The sequence below is a fragment of the Danio rerio genome, chromosome 13 (assembly GCF_052040795.2).
Source record: "Danio rerio strain M-AB ecotype USA chromosome 13, GRCz13ab, whole genome shotgun sequence".
NCBI lineage: Eukaryota > Metazoa > Chordata > Actinopteri > Cypriniformes > Danionidae > Danio > Danio rerio.
In genome coordinates, this window is record NC_141033.1 from 32,624,287 (window position 1) to 32,645,057 (window position 20,771).

Below are 20,771 nucleotides of genomic sequence, written 5' to 3' on the forward strand. Positions count from 1 at the left end.
GAAATGGAGGCAACTTGATTGGTTTGTGAGCACAATTAGGTGCACACAGTATGCCATATCATCTGATAATTGTAGGAAATAATTCCAAAAGACAATTGCTTGTGTAAAGCCACATGAAATAATAAAAAAAGTGATATAAATGCAGAGTTCAGCGACTAATCAGCCGGAATCAGCTGAGGTGAAGTGACGACAAGCAATGAGACCTAGCTGTCACTCAAGTGGCCACGCCCTTAACTATGCAGACTTAATATAACTTAATATAAAAGAAACATATGAGTTATAATCCCCCCTCCCACTTCCACAGTTTTCATGGGGGGTAAATTTAGTTTTCAGCTGTAAAATTGGCCAATTTAACATTGCAGTCAATAAACATCTGGAGCCCCCAAAGGCGAGTCGATGAATTGCAGTTTCAATTACTTCTGTACTTGCTTCACGAGGGAGAGCAGGATGTTGCCGCTTGGATTAAACAAGATGATTAGATGTTATAAATTTGAGAGATTGCTCCGTATTTTAAGTTTCTATACAGAGAAGTCACATTTTGATCATCTATTGGTCTTACACAATCACGTGATGCGATTTCGCAGGTCAGAGTTCACCAAGCTTAAACTAGGCAACATGCCAAACTTGTCGCACAAGCATACTTTTTATGTCTACCACATTAGCTTGCGTATGAGTAGAAGTCAATGGGGCAAAAAGTGCACTGCGACCATGGCTTGAATGACAAGAACATGGGCAGCCAATCAGAAACCACACAACTTCAAAGGCCAAGGCAGAAGAACAGTGCAATGTATCATGATTAAACTGTTACACAACACTTAAGCATTTAATTGTGTTCCATCCTGAGGCGCAAGTTGACACGATTTATCACAAGCTACATGTAAGTAGCTGAAATTGTTCATATTACAGTGTGATCTCATTGTCCATCTGTGTGTTGTCCATTATAGCGTATTATTATATCGCTCCGTATCTGCTGGGCATCTGTGCTTGATGGATCACTTCATCTGTTTACAATGAGTCAGGCCCGGAGAAGTCAAGCCATCTCAAATTATTACTTGTCTCATGCATCAAAGTGCACTCGGAAACTTCTTATGTCTTGATAAGAGAGAAATACAAAAGTCAAAACCCTCGGTTGTATGTTTTCACTTAAAGGCGTGAGTCAGTGACAGACGCTCTTAGGGCTTTCTCGCTGAAAAGTCAGCACTCTCTTTGGATTTCTGTCCTGGAGGAGCTCTTGGCTGTACAGAAACTCTTTAAGAATGGCAGGCTGAGGGTTTTTCTACATGTGGAAAGCCAGGATGTGTTCACAGTCGAGGGAGAGGGCTGTTAGCGGAGCTTTTGATGTGCCTGTGTGCGGTTAATCTGAAAAGCCCAGTCGGAAAAGACCCAGTGCATAAATCAAGTGGGAGGATTGTGCTTGCCTGTCAGCTATAGCCTTGGTGTGACAATGAAAACATAGTTTGGATGGTGCCGATTTAATGTGGAATCTGTTTTCCTCTGGATTTCTTTGCTGGTGGAACATGAGCGATTACATTCAGAGTCAAAGGGAGAAACGGATGTGTGGGTCCTCAGCTTCATGCGCCGCCTGAGGTGTGCTGGAAGGAGCCTTCGTGATTGCAGGCAACGCTGTGGAGTGATGAATGTGTGGGTGTGAGGCCATTTTGAGGTCATTACCACAAGGGTCCATCCGCCTTTAATCAATTATGGAAGGCTGCTTGACTGTGCGCCTACAACACGGAGTCGTTTTGAGCATGCAAAACTTGTCAAAGTAGATCTGTGGAAGAACTGAAAAGGCAAAATAGTGACAGCCAAACTCAAATCCCCTCAAGGTTGCAAGGCATGGCATGAAATTGAAGAGACAACAAGGTGGGAGGCCACACACTGTAAGCAGGGTGTCAGACTAAATAGTGAGATGGGATGACTAAGGATATATTTCAGAGTAAAATTAATTGCTTGATGTAGATTATTGTTCAGTTGTTTGTTATCTTATTGAGTACTTTTTAATTTAGTCTTCAAAAACAACTGCTGTGTGTTGAGATAAAGAGGTACAAATAGACCCTTTTCACATTTCCGGGTTTCTCAGTAGTAGAAGGCCTCATGGTTGGATAAACATAGAGCGCAATGAATGGGAGAGTAGAATAAATAATTTTTTTACAATCCTATTTGCTTAAAGAGCCCATATTATACATGAAATAGGGTCATATCCTGGTTGTAAGGGTCTCCAACAACAGTCTAATATGCATGCAAGGTCAAAAAACACTTTCATGGTCTTATAATCTGCATTTATTTTTACCTAATTATCCCAGCGACTCCTGTATGAATCGTCCAGTGATTCATTTGTTCCCAAACCCCTCCTTAGCGCGGAGCTAATCTGCGCTGATTGGACCGATGACAGTCTGTCGCGATTGGTCGACTGCCTTCAGTCAGAGAGGGAAATGGCCAATAGCTAATCAGCAATTTAAAAAGTAATCACAGTTCATACACGCTCGATAGTGCAGACGTGGATTTTAGCTGCCACACTATGGCGAGTGGATAGTGCCACGGATAACCGAACGAAGGAGACAGTCGTGTACTGGCCATACCACACACACACACACCTCCGGATGACAACGCTCCCGCTTCCGCCCGCACCCGCCAGGTTTTAGCCTGAGAACCCGCTCCGTTTTCTGCCCGCCGCGCCCGGTCCCGCTAGAGCGGAGAACACAACCAAAAATCACCCAGTATACAGTCCAGACAGCCAAGCTGTCGTTCGTTCGTTCGCTCGCTCTCTCTCTCTCTCTCTCTCTCTCTCATACGCGCGCGTGCGCACTAACACACACACAAGCACCACGCAGACTCTCTCTTTCTAATTCGCATAGCAATATCCGTGATATTGCTAGACAGCCCGCTCCCGTCCCAAATTAAACCCGTTACCGACCGCTCCCGCGATTTATTTGGAAATTTATTCCCGCGGCTGTCCCCGCGCCAGATTTCTGCGGCGCGGGAATAAATTTCCGAATAAATCGCGGGTGCAGAACTCTAGCACGGAGCTCCATAAACAAACAGCACGCGTCGCGTTTTTAACGTGACTTTGCACGCGATAAGATAAAATATCCAGTTAACCTGATACAGTACACGCGGTTACAAGTAACAAATCACAACTAAATACATTTGCAAGCAAGAGTAAACGAGGCAACAACTTTAACCGCACGTACTTACACTTGAGAAATGGAAGAAACCCATCCTGACGTCCATCAGTTACTCTTTACTGATCCTTCCTTTAACAAACTCAGATGAAGTATTCTTTGTAGCATGTAGCTTCCAGAAGTTTCCAACTGCTTGGTTATAATGCTGAGGTTTCATCTTTGGGTAGAGACTCAATATATCCATCTGCAGTGTGACTTCAATCGACCGGCATGTTTGTGTGCGTGTGTTTGTGGGTGTGCGTGTGTTTGTGGGTGTGTGTGTGTGTCTGGGTTTCTGCGTCAGAGGGCGGGGCCTCAGGTTTGAAATCTCCCGGGTTTGCGCGTGCACGTGAATAACTTGGTTTCGTTCGTACGTCATGGCGAAACACCTAATGAGTCGGTATCAAGGCGACTCGTTTGAAGCACTATGAGTCGACTCTTTTATAGATGAATCAACCGTTTTAAACACTGTATTCTTACAGATTTAAGCCTTAGCTGGATACTTCGCTTCACTTAGAGCTGTGTTACACACTACATGGAGGGGAATTTTCAAAAACCCATAATATGGGCTCTTTAAATAATGATAGAAAAACTCCACGATGATGTTATCAAGATTTTCAGAAAAAGGAAAAAAAATAGTATAAGACTAATGATGGCAGTCAGAAGAGAGAATAACGTCAAATTTACTCTCAACCCCATGGACGCTGCATTACAAACACTTTGCATAATTTGTTTTTTGTAATTTGAAGATGATAAAATACAATTATAAATGCATAGAAATGTTCTTATATTTATTTTTATATCAAACTTTCAAGGATTTATGATTATGATCAACGTTAAATGCTTCATAACACTCTTGTGCAAAGAATTTTGTTAAACTCAAAAAAGGTGTATGCTGTTTGTTCAAACTACTTACTTAAAATGAGCTGAAACAACGCAATTCTTGAGGTTTTTTTGGAACAACTTAATTGTTTTATGTTTAATCTACCTAAATTTGTAAAAACGTATACATGACTGCTTAATTTCTTCATGTTGTCCCAACACATTGATTGTGTAGAACACTGTAAAAAAATGCAGGGTTCCGCAAAATAACTTCATGTTGTCTCAACACAAATTAAATCAGTTAACGTATTTGTTTTTAGAAAATGTAAGTGGATTGAACATAAAACTGTTAAGTTGTCCTTCCAAAAACTTGTTAATTATGTTGTTTCAACTTATTTTCAATAAGTAGGTTGAACAAACTATTTGATTATGACTTTTAATAATGTTTTCATGTATGTGCACACAATCTTTATTGTGTCTGCCCAGAGGGAACTGTTGTTTTTGTATACTGGTTGGGCGTAAATCTAATCTAAAACCAATAAATTATTGAGTAAACGTGGGGCGACACGGTGGCTCAGTGGTTAGCACTGCTGCCTCATAGCTGGAAGGTTGTTGGTTCGAGTCCTGGCTGGGTCAGTTGGCATTTCTGTGTGGAGTTTGCAAGTTCTCCCCATGTTCACATGGGTTTCCTCTGGGTGCTCTGGTTTCCCCCAAACAGTCCAAAGTTTAAATAAGCTAAATTGGCTATAGTATAATGTGTGTGTGTGTGTGTGTGTGAATGAGTGTGTATGGATGTTTCCCAGTACTGGTTTGCAGCTGGAAGGGCATTCACTGCATAAAACATATGTTGGATAAGTTGGCGGTTCATTCCATTGTGTCGACCTCTGATGAACAAAGGAGCTAACCCGAGGGAAAATAAATGAATGAATATTGGGTTAACGTGGGTTAGAATTTTTTTGGATCATAACAGTTGTGTTTAAAGGATAGTTCACCCAAAACTGAAAATTCTGTAATCATTTACTTACTTTCTTGTTTCAAATCCTTTTAAGACTTTCTTCTGTTAATCAGTCATGCAGTCAGTCATGACCTTTATGGGCTTCGATGGTCATTGAGCATCTTCAAAATATTTTCTTTAGCGTTCAGCAGAATAATTAAGAACATCAAGCTTTGGAATCACTTGAACTTGAGTAAATGATGAGTGCATTTTGATTTTTGGGTGGACTATCCTTTTAAGTACATTTAAACAAACTTTAAACAGTCCTTTTGAACCTGTCACTATTTATAAATCTATATTTTTAGTGAGGTTCCCTGATGCTTTGCACTATCAGTGTCGCAGATTTTTTTCTTAGCCGTACACAATGTACGTTCCTGCATTCCCTCTCTGCATTGTGATGTAACTGTCAAGTACGAGTGCAAAAGACAGATCCAGTTCACCCACAACACATACACACGCATGTATCATGTTTCATCTTCTTCTGAAGTGCCAGTCAGACGCTTGTGTGTCAACTAAACATACACAGGTGTTTTGAGGGTGTCCAAATCAAAGTCGAATTTACAGAGTGCATGTTCAGACATGCCTGATTACACAGCACAGATAGGAAGGATAAAAGAGCTGTCAGTCAGCAGCACAGGAGGGGTTTGCTGGATTCTGGGGTGTTTTTGATGAGACCCGGGTCCTCTGAGGGATAGTGCTGGCAGCCTTCACTCAAGGCAGGCCAAAAAGGAGCTGACTGCATTTATAAAGGAGAGGCTCATATGTGGATGACTGCTTCTCAGATTCTGCTCTCAAGTGCTGCTGACTCTAAAATGTCTCTGTGCTCTTGTATTGTTTCCGTGTCCACATGTGGTCACATTTTGAACTGACATGTTAGAGCTGATAGTTTGAAGCTTCATAATATTAATATGTCCGTTTATCATAGGGCTGGGTTAAAAATATAGATTTTAATCGATTCTCATTTTGATGAAATTAAATTGATTGTTAAATCACAAGAATCCTTTTTTTCTGTGGTGTTTTCTGTTGCTACAACATTTTGTAAATCACTAAGCTTACAAGTTCACACTTATAGATATTAGACTGAATGAAGAATGTACATTTGGTGTGCTGTTTGGGGAGATTTGAGATCAGAATTAGGGTTGGGCTGATAGACAGCACAATGCTAAGCTGTCATCGCCGATCCTCTGCCCCACCCTTGTCGCAAACCCCCTCGCGAAAAATAAACACGGCCCCGTTTACACTAATACGTCTTAGTATTAAAATGTCATTTTAGAACGAAAATGATCCACACCCACACCGTGTTTTACCTAGCATTTCTGAACAGCCCTCCCGTCCGCTGAAAACGCACATTACGTGGCTACACACACAGCCACACACACTGTCATGCGCTCTTCTTAGCTCCAGAGAGCAGTGCACGGCAGACAGTTTATCAAGGTTGTACCGCTGTATCGCTTCTCACTATAGTTGTTAAACGTGATATTTAATTAATCTTGTCTCTATCTAACGACTTTTCGGTCTTTTGAATATATCAGGTAACGTGTCACAGCATCAGTACACTGCTTCAGTCTTTCACTTTCACTTTTTTTAAGTATTTTCAGTGAAAACCTCATATACTTTTGGTTGTGCACCTTTTTTACCGACCTACCTCCCGCGGAAAAAGTGATTGACAGGTGGTAATTTGTGTGTAGCTTATCTTTATTTGTTTATGATTTGTTTATGGGTAAAACAAAGACAATGCAGGTCAGGTAGTTGAAATGGTAGGCTACAAATAATTAATTCGTTATGAATTCATTGATTATTCATAAATAATTAATTCACATTCGCCTATGACGACGATGCCATTGTCCATCGCAATGTTTCATATTAGACATCATACGATGCCAAATTGGTTGACATCGCCCAACCCTAATCAGAATGACGCCCTAGCTTGTGTTATTCCCCTTGTTGTTAGGGATAGAGATAGCCCAACGTCAAATTTGGATACTCGCCCTTGATTAAGTAGAAATCGGATCTAAAATGTGTGGAGTTGGGGTGGTGGAGGGATGAAGAGGGGTGAAGTGTCAAGAGATAATGGAGGTATGAGAAGCTTGATTATTTATGGTGGTTTGGTATTATGATGATTGCATAAAAGAATTGTCAATAATTAATTGAGCTTGTCAAAACATCTGCATGTGCTGATTTGTATAAAAAAATCACGTTGTGATTCAGTAATTTTGATATGAAACAAAGTCTCTGCTTTCACATTTTATTGATTATAATAAATTCAATAAAAATAAGCAAACTGTCAGCCTTTAATATTATAGTAACATCAATTCCCTGTATAAAATACGGTTCAGAATTGGAAATGAACCTATTAAATGCTGTTGTGTATGCCTTGGTCATTGTAATTTCAGTAGACAATGTGTATAATAAGCAGCATGTATAAAAATAAAGATATATGTTAGGGATGCACAATATATTGTTTTAACATTGATATTGCAATGTGCACATCCGTGATAGTCCTAACGCAGGATCTGCAATGTTAAATTCTGACCAGGAGAAACAGGCACATGAGAATTGTGTAGTTTTAATTTAGAGAATTGAGAGTATAACTATAATGGAGTAAAATCTTTTCATTTGCATGTATTTTTAAGGTCTGACAGCATTCAAAGTATTCAGGCACAATAAATTTTACTATTTGTATCTTTAATAAAGAATAATTTTATTGAATTAGTTAGACATCTGCAGTGTTTATTACATTTGATTATTTAAATTTAAACTTAAATTTAAATTTAAACCTGAATACTATTTGACTGCCCTGAAAACCCTAAAACACGGTTTATATATTATAATTATATCATATAATAAAAATATATAAAAAACAAAAACAAATTAAAAGCAAAGATAAAAGTTAAAATACTTTTATCTTTGCTTTTAATTTGTTTTTGTTTTTTGTTTTCATGATTTTTTTTTAATGATTTTTATGAATGATTCACTTCCCTCTAGAATCATTCCACTCAATCTAAATGATTAAATTCTTTTTAAATAGCAGTTTTCAAGTCATCTGGTGAAATCGTTTATATGTATCGTATCATCTGGTGAAATTGTATACAATATTTATAGCAGAAAAACAAAATATTGCAATGTCAGATTTTTTTCAATATCGTTTAGCCCTAACACATGTTGCAAAACAACAATGTATGTCTTTGTTGAATTTATTTTTGCAAAGATTAAATACAGTTTGTAAAATATGGCTGTTTCATGTCTATTGCTTATAAAGTCTGAAGGACTATTTTATGCTGAATTGTTTTTTTATGCTTAAAGAAGTCTTCTTAAGCCTTTTAAGGTTTTGAGAAATCTTAGTGATGGTTATGTGTTGTGATGGTGGTCAAATAAAATTCGATGAAATGTTGTGGCAATATTTTGGTTTTCAATGGCAGTATTCCTCTGCTCTGATTTATCCTTGCGTCTCTTCATAGAGGGGGAACACATTGATGTGACACTATATTTTCCACATACTTCACACTCACTGACTATACAACTCCCTCTTCTTAAAAGTGCATGCCTAAAGGATTTCGGGTTGTGTTTGCATGCGTGGCTTTTTCGATTGGCATAAAGTAATGATAAAAAATATATTCAACACTCTGTCCATTTGATGTTCATTGATATCGACATATGATGTCTAAGTACGCCACACAGCTAAAACAGATTTAAATCATTTTGATATGGGTAAATCAACAGTGTTGTCCAGATTGTTGCAGAGCAGCAGTGAAGTTTCAGCTAGGGCTGCACGATATTGAAAAAATCAAGCAATATTTTTTTATTTTGCGATAAATATTGCGATATGAATACCATTTCACTAAATGGGCTGAAGAACTATTTGGAACAAATTTATCATTGTAGATTGATTGGGGAGTGGGGAGTGCATATGCATAAAATATAAGAAACAACCTAGCATAAATAAATACGATAACGAAAAAGATACAAGTTAATTAAACAACGCTTGATTGTTTTCAGAGGAGTCAAACTGTATTCAGGTATGTTGTAGTTGAATAATCAAATTTTAAACAATACTTGTTTTATAAACAATTAATTTCTGTACAATTTCTTAGGCCTGAATGCTTTTCAGCCCTCACAGTCACAGGCCTCAAAAACTTTTATTATTATTATTATATTAGATATTTTTTATTATATGATATAGTTATAATATATAGACTCAATATTGTGTATACATGTGAAGTGACTATTACGAATGATCACATTGCAATATCAATGCTGAAACGATATATTGTGCTGCCCTTGTTTGAGCCATCCATTTTCTATTGTCTTAGTTTGTGTCATATGGGCCAGATTTATTAACAGCTTGTGCCAGTGTAAACACTCTTTTTCTATAAAAAATACTATCAGGATTTACAACTTTGCTTTGGTGCATTTCTCACAACACTATTTACATTTGCACAATAGTTAATGCATCTCAAAAACAATTAGTGATTTGTGCACATCATAGTAACAGTTTCTCATTCTTTACAACAAATTGCAAATGCTTTTGGACATGCATCGATTGCTTTCATTCGATTGCAACTTTCTGCAGTTTTATTTCAGTCAAAATGAACTAAACTTGTAAATGTTGAATGATCATTCCATATAAATCGTATAGTCCTCCTTACTTAGGTCATTACATACAAAAATGTGGAACTAGTTTTCAAAATCTTTCAAGCTAATTTGATAAAAATCTTCAAATCTTTTTTTTTTTCCTGAAAATGTCCTCTGAATTGAACAATTTCATGAATGATTTAAAGAACTATGTGTGTTGTAGCTTCAGTTCCAATATGTACTGCAATATTTTTCACAGTTGTGCACAGCTCTACCCAAAGGAAGTTTAGGTTTGTTGTAATTAAGGTGTATTTATCCTTTTGCACGATGATGTGAATAAATTAGAATCGCAAAGAGCATATGCAGTACAAATATGAAGCATACATATTCAGCGCTTTTACTCGGATACCTCACTAAATGCAGTGATGTCTAACTTTACTGTAATCTTTACATGGCTGTGCAAATAGTATATAGTGCTGTCTTGAGCTTTTTAATAGCGTGTCACCAAAATCTGACTTTTTTTTGCATTGAAAAAAATGTACAGAGTAAACTGTCATAATGAAAACATGACAAAGCCATTTGACTATCTTGTTCATAAATAATGGTGGCAGGAATTTTTATATTGATGACACTGACACTTTGATTGACATAATACTTGCTTTTGAGGAAGGAGCTATCCATTTTAAGCAAGTGATACACTTTTGCAGGTTATCAACTAGGATTTGCAGTTTGCACTAATTGTTTTGAGAAATGCTTTAACTGTTGTGCAAATGTATATAGTGTTGTGAAAAATGCACCAAAGCCACAGAGAAAAACTATAATAAAGACACAGTGAAACTTAAGCACTGAACAGCTATGGATGCAGATTTTCTGGCTGTCCTTACTACATTTTGTTTTATATGTAAGATATTCCTTTTCCCGAAGCAACATTATCGGAAAATATCTCCAGTACAACACTGTACAAAGTGAGCTACTGAGCAAACTCACCACAAAAGTGTATAGATAGATAGACAGACAGACAGACAGACAGACAGACAGACAGACAGACAGACAGACAGACAGACAGACAGACAGACAGAGAAATACAAAATGGGACAAGGAAGGTGCGGATCCAAACACAGGTTTATCAAGAATGATCAGGAAAGCAACGGTCACAATCAGGAACAGAGTCGTGGTCATAAAACAGGTGGATGGCCAAGAGGCAGGCAGAAGGCAATGGAAAAAAACAAGATGAGGGTCAAAACACAGCAATGCAAGGCAAGGCAAGGCAAGGCAAGGCAAGAGAAAACACATTGTTATATTCACAACTAAAGTATAACAAGACTCAGCAAAGTGTGTGTGTTTGAGAGGTGCATAAATAGTTTGTGTAATTAGTCCTGAACAGTTTCAGCTGTGTCTGTTTGCAATCATGGGGATCTAGGACAGGTGTGTGAGTGGTGCATAATTGGATATGTAGTTCTTTTGCTGGCAGATTTGTAGTTCTCTAGCGATCTGCATGGGCTAGATCGCTGGTGACTGTGACAACCATAAATAGATCAAACGAAAGTTTAAGTACGTTTTTGCTATTTCACCAAATGTAGACTGAAACACACATTTCCAATGAGCCTGTGTTGAAAACTAAAATACCTTAACGCTGTTTTTTTGCTAAATTGCTTTAAATTAGCTTTCTCTACAAAGTACACCCTCAGAAATAAAGGTATGGGAGCTGTCACTGTCACATTTGAACTTAAAGGGTCCATATTGGTACTTCAGAAGCATATATTTGTACCTACAACTTTCAAGAGGTACACCTTTGTACTTTCTAGGTACTAATATGTACCCTTAAGGTATCTTTAGGGATCCTTTAGGTACAAATGTGTACCTTTTGAAAAGAAACCAACTCAGTGACAGCTCTCGTACCTTTATTTCTGAGAGTGTATGGCTGGATTATTCACTGCATTGGTCAATAATGAAAGTGAGTTGAAAGTAAGTGTTTCTTTCTTTAATTTACACATTCGGTCACTTGGAAAACTTTCCACTTCCCTCTGCGCCTTTATTAAACTACACTAATATCCCCTGTTTAGTAATTCTGGCTCATTTATGCCACATACTGCTAAAGTGGACCTATTAAATAAGTGTAACTTTTATTTAGTGCAATACTCGACACTTCTGAAATGATAAATCACCACTTTGCTTATAATTTAAACATTTGCTGCAGAAAAATAATAATGTATTGCACTCTCGTAGCTGACAAAGCCAGATTCGATCAATATGCAATTTCCCCTCCTGTTTACAGCTGCAATGATATATTACCGCTGATGACACTAATAAGCTTTTGAACTTTACAAAAAAGGTTATTATTATTAGTCAGCGAGCCGTAAATGTTATGAGGACCAAGTGTATAATTATCTTAAAGCAACTGCTTCTTTTATAAAGACGCAAGTGGGAATATAACAGATGTATTCAAAGTTTCACCCAGGAGGCAAATAGATGTTTTCCAGCATTTGTAGCATGTCTTTTTTCTTGATAGTTGCTCCTTGGAGATGCATCGTTCTCCTCTAACTGTCTCCTTCTCTTTTGTCTTTGATTCATCCTTCTCACATTTCACCAGGAAGTGGAGGTCAGTAGTGCTGTATCATGACTTTGCTTGTGTTTGATGTCTCTTTTAAAATGTTTCATCTAATATTCTCTGTCAAAGCCGTAGCCTACTTTTTAATGCAGTCTAAATTGCTTATGCGTCTTTGCTTGACATTTCATTCAAGCGTGTTTCACCTCTCAGAATTTTCCTTCCTTAAAGTTTCATCCCCCCTTTTTTTCCATTAGAGCTTTTCCATGGCTTTTCATAATCTTAGTGTTGTATGTTTAAGTTTTGTTTCACAATAGATGTGACTGTGGTAGAAGTATTATTGACTGAAGATTTCAAGTTCATTCTTTGCAGCTCATTTGACTGTTTGACTTCTTTTTCATTTCTGTCAGGATGATTACATCAGATCATGGGATGAAAATCAAGGCTCAAATGAAAGTAAGTGATCTTCAATATCACTAATAGTATTATATTATTGCATTCATTCAATAACTTTTAACCAAATGACCAAAATTGCATGAAATACCAAGCAATAGGATTGTTTATTCTTAAATGAAGCTGCTTCTTTTAAGATTAGGAAGAATGTTCAGAATATATATTTGCAATCACAGAGGAATTGATGCCAGCCTTCTAAAGTTTTGTTTTTATGCACATGTCATGACGTTTGCCATGCATCTTCTTTTCTGTCAGATGCATGCAAGAATCAGCACAGTTTCTGTACTTTATCCTAACAAGTCAGGACCAATCGCAATTCAGTATGCAAATAAATTGAGGCGAGAAGACAAATCACAATTAATGATACTAATAAATTGTAAGAAAGAGCACTCAAGGGCTGTGCACATCACTTGCTCTTATCACTGATGTTTAACAAATTATGACTAAACAAAGGCACTAATGTGAGTGCCCATACCAATGAATGGACCAATTACCAAGAGTAAAAGCATAATTGAAAAATAAAAAAGCACATCCTAACAACGCGCAACACAACAACATAAGGGCAACAAGCAATTTGGCTATTGCACATGCACAAAATGCGACGCAACAGACAAATTGAAATACCAGAACCATTCCGAAGCACAGAATAGTGCACCCCCAAAGAAATGGTAAAGTTTAAAATCTAATTAAAGGTGCTGTATGTACATTTTTGACTCTTCCAAAGCATTAAAATGCTATCGTATATTTGCATTTATTTTAGAAACATGCTAAGTGAACATTCTTGTTTATGTGAAAAACAATGCTAAAGTTAGATATTCTGCTTTGAACATGTGTTTTTCGTGCCGGAACGATGTCTTTATTTTGGTCATTTAACCCGCTCAATGCCAATTTAGCCAATTATATTTCAGCACCCTGGGTTAACTTGTTAGAAAATCTTGTATTTCATTCATTCAGTCATGAAGGCATGCGTCCGTGACCGAAATGTAACCTCCAGTGGACAGTAGCAGACTCTGAAATGAGACGCAGATTCAGAGTTCCACATGAGGTTATTATTAGCGATAAATATAAATATCACAAGCATAAACATTAGATGAGCAGGTTAGATTGTAACCACGTGTATTACAACATGCTATGTGATGAGATTTGCAGTGATAAGCAATTTGCCTGTTTGTACCAGACGAAACACAGCATAAATTTAAATACATCCATTCAGAACAACAGAATATGCACCCACTCATGAAATGGTAAGGTTTATACTCTAATTAATACATATTAAACATCTTTAACATTGTTAAAGGTACATGCTGAATTTGTTGGTTTTGAGTCACATTTCCAGAGTTCAATTTCAAACGGTCTATTTTATTTTCAAGATCTGAGGTAAACTTTCTGCTGTTACTTTCAGTAGTATGGCAATAAATGTCATGTAAAATGGCATTCAAATTCACATTATTAGCGTTTAAAACTGAATAAAGCACGTGATAATGTCGTCAGCTGCAAAATATAGAAACTAGGGATGTAACGGTATCAGAATTTCACGGTTCGGTAATACCTCGGTATGAATGTTACGGTACGGTATTTATTGAATCATTTACAGGAAAAAAAAAACTTTTGAAAATACTCCAAAAAAGTGCCAAAAGTGTCAATGACATACAAATTAGCCATCTATCTGTTAGCTTTGAAACAGGAACTTCAATTTTAATAACAAAAAATTATTAAACCATGTAAAAAAATAAAGTTTCAATTTAGTATTGTTGAAAACTCATCACATTCAACATTTAATCACTCACTTAGATAGAGATGGGTTTAAAGAAAAATTATCATATAATTATAATCTGGTAAAAGCTGGTATCTCTGGGCATTTACAATGTCCCCTGCAACAGAAAAAACCCTCTCATTTGGGACTGAGGTTTCTGGGACAAGAGAGATATGACTTGGCCCATGTTGACAGCAGTGGGGTAACGTTGTGCACTGTCTTTCCCCCACTTGAGAAGACAAACCATGAGTGAGATAGAGGTCTCTTTGCGGTACAAGTCAATGTCTGCATCAATCTGAACAGTGCTGTGTTTCTGCAGTCCCCATGACTGTTATTAGTCGTATTCCCCAACTTGCAGGCACGTGCACACATAGGGCTCAACCTGTGCAGTGCACATGCCCTTTTTAGTCTTGGATAGAAAATGCCCTTCCAAAACGATCAAAAGTGCCCCCGCGACGCGACACAACCTCCGTCCAGTCCAGCCCTTCAGTAGGCGCGCGACAACACCTCTCTTGGTATGCGCGCTCAACCCCCCCCCTCGGCGCTTTACAATACGCGCGCCACAACACAGCTGATCAGAACGCGCGCGACAGCACCGCTATTCAGCACGCGCGCGGCGACAACACCCGCTTTAGGTTCGATCATTTCCATCTTTTTTTCATCTCCGCTACTAGCAGCACACTCCATTTCCGCATTACTGGATCTGTAGCGACAACAGACCGCAAAGGATTATGGCCACGCCGGGGCTGATGGGAAATGAAGTTTCAGCTACCTCCCGTTCGCTTCATTCGCCTGAGCAAATTTTCTCTGAAGATCTATAGTTTTACCGAGTCATGCGACTTCGGTAATATCGAAAAAATTTAATATTGCGGTATGACGGTATTTACAATACCGTTACATCCCTAATAGAAACCATTTCTAAAATATAAATTTGAGCTGTTTGTTAGGACAAAAAATCCTTTTAAAATGAAAATATTCCTTCTATCGCATGCCGTTGCTTTAATTTAGAACACAGTTTGAATCATTGTGATCGTTGTCTTATTAGTGTATGCTGTTGTTCAGCCGGGCAGCATGGTGGCCCAGTGGTTAGCACTGTCTCCTCACAGCAAGATGGTTGCTAGTTCGAGTCACGGCTGGGCTAGTGGGCATTTCTGTGTGGAGTTTGCATGTTCTTCCTATGTTCACGTGGGTTTTCTCTGGTTTCCGACAGTCTAAAGACATGCATTATAGATAAATTGGTTTAACTAAATTGGCTGTTGTGTATGAGTGTATGTGTGAATGTGATAGTGTATAGGTGTTTCCCAGTACTGAGTTGCAGCTGGAAGGGTATCCGCTGCATAAAACATATGCTGGAATAGTTGGGGGTTCATTCCGCTGTGGTGTCCCCTGATAAAAAGGGGACTAAGCTGAAGGAAAGTGAATGAATTAATGTTGCCCAGCCACTGACGTACAAATCTCAGGATGTTGTCGTGGATGGTTGGGACAAAAACTCCCTTTAGCATGATGCCTTTCATCACATGATGCAGTCATGTGTAGTTTGGAGATTATATCGGGCTGTTTTTTGTCTGTTTTTTGATGCACTGCGTAATAAACTCGTCAGCCAGTCAGAGGTGTTTTTGTTTACATGTCGTTCACATTTGTTCACATTTTACATAGATCAAATTGTTGAATTTTATTACACATAATTTTCTTTCATGGCTTGTAACTTCTTCCTGCAAACATTTGGCCAGGTGTTTATGCACTGTAGTGGAGGAAGTAAACAGAAGTGCAAACGCTTATGTGATAAATACACAAGGACAAAACCACAAGGGTTACTTTTGTGCAGAAAGCGTCAGAACCATGAAGTTTCGCCATCTTGTGTACCGGTGAAATTTTTTGTTCCCCTTCGGGGGGAACTTCAGCACTATAAGTGGATTTGATTTGTAAAATCCACGCATTGGGAGGATTCGGATCAGAAGCCGCTTGTCTGGAGAGTATTGAACGGGCCAATGAATGAAATTAATTGGCAGCGTAAGCTTGCGCAGGTGTGCGACATCTGCAATTATCTCAGCATATAAGCACACCTGAAGCCAGCAGACGCCATCCTTCCTTTTCGCTTCAGATCCTTTCTGAGTGAGTCGATGAGGGTTCCTCTTGCTGATCAGCACTTCAGAGCGAACGAGTGTGTCTCCCGGTCCAGAGTGGGTCTTCGCGGTGGCAGACGGTCGAGCTGGGTTACTCCCTTGCCTGCGGTTCTTTGGGTCCGGTCCTCCAGAGCGGTGCGTATAGTTGCAACTTTCCTAAAAGAGCAACACAGTCGTGCAGCACGTCCTTTTCAGGATGGCGCTCCGACTGTGCGTTTCTGGATGCGGGGGTTTCCTGGCTCCGGATGATGGACACGATCACTGCATTGCATGTTTGGGGGTCCAGCATGTTAATGCGGTGCTCGCGGGCGGTTCATGTCGTCATTGCGATGCCATGACCGTTGCACAGCTAAGATCGCGGCTAACTTTCGCAAGAGAGCGAGCCACCCCAGTTGTCTCCTGTTCTAAAAAAGCAGCGGGCGCTCGGGCAGATCTGAGGGTTTCAGCGGGAGATAATCCGCCGCCCACGGGCTCGCGGACCTCTCGCTCCTCACGGCGCTCCATCCAAGCTTCGTGTGGTGAGAGTGATCCGTCTAACCAGATGGTAGCTCTCACACTCGCTGACACCGGAGATCAGATGTCCTCCGCGGCATCGGAGGGTGGGCTTTCACTGTCCAACGAAGATCCGGACCCGCTCGCCCCCTCCGGGCAGGTGAGCGCTGTCAAATCGGATCCTGAAGCGGACATGTTAGCCGTGCTTTCCCGGGCTGCTTCGGCCGTGGGGTTGGAGATGGTTTATCCCCCAGCTCCGCGGCCGGACCGACTAGATGGGTGCTACGTAGAGGACCAGAAGGCGAAGCCTTCGAAGCCTCTCGTCCCCTTCTTCCCGGAAGTGCACAGTAGGCTCACGCAGTCTTGGAGGGCACCTTTCTCTGCCCGTGCTGCGTGTGCCTCCGCCCTCACCGCCCTTGACGGCGGAGCTGCCAGGGGGTATGAGGCGATCCCGTCAGTGGAGCGCGCTATCGCGGTCAATCTTTGTCCGCGCGGCGCCTCTACGTGGCGGGGTTTGCCCCGCCTCCCGTCCAAAGCCTGTAGGTTGTCTGCCTCCCTCGGAGCCAGAGCTTATAAGGCTGCGGGCCAGGCTGCTTCTGCTTTGCACGCGATGGCCACCTACCAGCGCTACCAAGCGCAGGCGCTGGCCGAGCTGCACGAGGGCGGGTCCAACCCAAGCTTATTACATGAGCTGCGCACCGCGACCGACTATGCTCTTCGGACTACAAAGTCCGCCGCGTGAGCGCTGGGGAGGACGATGTCCACACTTGTGGTTCAGGAACGCCACCTCTGGCTAAACCTGGCCGATATGCGCGACGTTGACAAAGTTCGCTTTCTTGACTCGCCCATATCCCAGGCTGGCCTGTTCGGCGACACCGTCGGTGAATTCACCCAGGAATTCAAGGCGGTGAAAGAGCAGTCGGATGCGATGGGCAATGTCATCTATCGGCGTGGCCGTAAGCCCGCTCCGCCCGCCGAGCCATCCACCTCCGCTGTTCCTCGCCGAGGGCGCCCGCCAACGAGTGCTGCCCCGCCCCCGCCTGCGCCTCCGGCCAAGCGGGCGCGGCGTTCACCTCGAAAGCAGGCAGCCCCTCCTGCCCAGGGCGCCGTTAAGTCCGGTAAACGGACCGCGAAGCGTCCCTGAGACAGGCCATCCGGAGAAGAGGAAACTTGCTCTTTCCCCGCTGGAGGGCGGGGCCCCGATAACAACGGTACTTTTCAGTGCCACCAAAACATCAGTAAAAGAGCACTTTTTCCCTTCCCCGGATGTGACTGCACGAGTTCTGCCAGTCCGGGACGCGCTGCCTTCCGGCTCGCAGACTCTACGTGCTTCGCCAGTGGCTCACGAGCGCTGGGGGGACGGTCTCCCTTCCCTCAGCCCTCCAGCCCCCTCTCCGGAGTCAGGGTGCGGAGCCAGAGCGAATCACTCTCCTCCAGCTCTTCCGCGGGACCCTCGTGCTTCCCGGATCAGCACAACCACTCCGCGCTGCCCCACCGCTGGTACGTCAGCGATTGTAGCGATGACTCCATTAGCGAGGGCTCTGCCTGCCTGGTTAGCGCGGGCCAGCCCCTCGCGGTGGCTCATACGCACAATCAGACTCGGTTACGCGATTCAGTTCGCGAAACGGCCCCCCAAGTTTACGGGCGTGTATTTCTCCAGGGTCAACCCCCTGTCCGCCCCTGTCTTGCGAGAGGAGATTGCTGCCCTCCTGGCGAAGGGTGCAATCGAGCCGGTTCCTCCAGCCGAGATGGAGAGTGGGTTTTACAGCCCATACTTCATCGTACCCAAAAAGAGCGGTGGGTCACGGCCAATCCTAGATCTGCGCGTTTTGAACCGCTGTCTGCACAGGCTGCCGTTCAGAATGCTCACGCAGAGGCGCATTCTCCAATGCGTTCGTCCTCGGGATTGGTTTGCAGCCATAGACCTGAAGGACGCGTATTTCCATGTCTCCATTCTTCCACGCCACCGCCAATTTCTGCGGTTTGCGTTCGAGGGTCGAGCGTGGCAGTACAAGGTCCTCCCCTTCGGGCTCTCTCTGTCTCCGCGGGTCTTCACCAAACTCGCGGAGGGTGCCCTAGCGCCCCTTCGGCTCGCGGGCATTCGCATACTCAATTATCTCGACGACTGGCTGATTTTAGCCCACTCGCGGGAGCAATTGATTATGCACAGGGACAAGGTGCTTCGGCATCTCCGCCTACTGGGGCTTCAGGTCAACCGAGAAAAGAGCAAACTCGCCCCCGTGCAGAGGATTTCTTTTCTCGGGATGGAGCTGGACTCGATCACCATGGTAGCGCACCTCTCCGAGGAACGCGCTCGCCTGTTGCTGAACTGTCTGAGGGAGCTCAACAGCAAACTAGTGGTCCCACTGAAGTTCTTTCAGAGGCTCCTGGGGCATATGGCATCCGCAGCCGCCGTCACGCCGCTCGGGTTGCTCCATATGAGACCACTTCAGCACTGGCTTCACGATCGGGTCCCCAGACGCGCATGGCACGCGGGCACACACCCGGTCTCGGTTACTGCGCTGTGTCGCCGCGCCCTCAGCCCTTGGAACGACCCCTCGTTCCTACAGGCCGGTGTGCCTCTAGGACAGGCGTCCAGCCATGTTGTTGTTTCAACAGACACTTCCAACACGGGTTGGGGGGCCGTGTGTCGCGGGCATGCGGCTGCGGGCCTCTGGAAGGGTGCCCAGCTGCATTGGCATATCAATCGCCTAGAGCTGTTGGCAGTGTTCCTCGCTCTCCACCGCTTTTTACCGGTGCTGGAGCGGCAACACGTGCTGGTCAGGACGGACAGTATGGCGGCGGCGGCGTATATCAACCGCATGGGGGGTATGCGCTCTCGCCGCATGTCTCAGCTCGCCCGCCGTCTGCTCCTCTGGAGTCACCCGCGGCTGAAATCGCTGCGCGCCATTCACGTCCCAGGCATGCTCAATCGTGCAACCGATGCGCTCTCACGACAGCTGTTACGTCCTGGAGAATGGAGACTCCACCCCGAGTCTGTTCAGCTGATATGGGCGCGATTCGGGGAGGCCCAGATCGATCTGTTTGCTTCCCCCGAGAACGCTCACTGCCAGTTGTTTTTTTCCCTGACCGAGGGCTCTCTCGGCACGGATGCACTGGCCCACAGCTGGCCTCGGGGCATGCGCAAGTATGTGTTTCCCCCAGTGAGCCTGCTCGCGCAGTTTCTGTGCAAGGTCAGGGAGGACGAGGAACAGGTTCTGCTAGTTGCGCCCCTTTGGCCCAACCGGACCTGGATATCAGAGCTCTCACTCCTCGCGACGGCCCTCCCCTGGCGGATCCCTTTGAGAGAGGACCTACTCTCTCAGGGACAGGGCACCATCTGGCACCCTCGCCCCGATCTTTGGAACCTCCACGTGTAGTCCCTAGACGCGAGGAAGACTTAGGTAACCTACCAACTGCGGTGGTTAATACCATCACTCAGGCTAGAGCCCCCTCCACGAGGCGCGCCTACGCCCTGAAGTGGAGTCTATTCACTGAATGGTGCGTCTCTCGCAGAGAAGACCCCCGAAATTGCCAGATTAGTGTTGTGCTCTCTTTCCTTCAAGAGAAGTTGGACAGCAGGCTGTCGCCCTCCACTCTCAAGGTTTACGTGGCCGCCATCTCCGCTTATCATAGCGCGGTAGCTGGCGGCACCGTGGGAAAGCATAACCTGGTCATCCAGTTCCTTAGGGGTGCTAGGCGAATTAATCCATCTCGCCCCCCTCTCATGCCCTCTTGGGATCTCGCCCTCGTTCTCACGAGTCTGCGATCCGATCCCTTTGAGCCACTCGAATCAGTATCTCTAAGATTTCTGTCCCTGAAGACAGCTCTGCTGGTTGCGTTGGCCTCCATCAAG

General features: G+C 42.8%; 1 protein-coding gene across 1 annotated transcript in view; it reads left to right on the forward strand.

Moving 5' to 3' along the window:
* spock2 (SPARC (osteonectin), cwcv and kazal like domains proteoglycan 2) overlaps window positions 1-20,771 on the forward strand; it is a 78,553-nt gene that overhangs the window by 15,718 nt on the left and 42,064 nt on the right. The window contains exon 2 of the mRNA XM_087279499.1: window positions 12,505-12,550. Coding sequence (XP_087135625.1) covers window positions 12,505-12,550 — 46 coding nt within the window. The remainder of the gene's footprint in view (window positions 1-12,504; window positions 12,551-20,771) is intronic.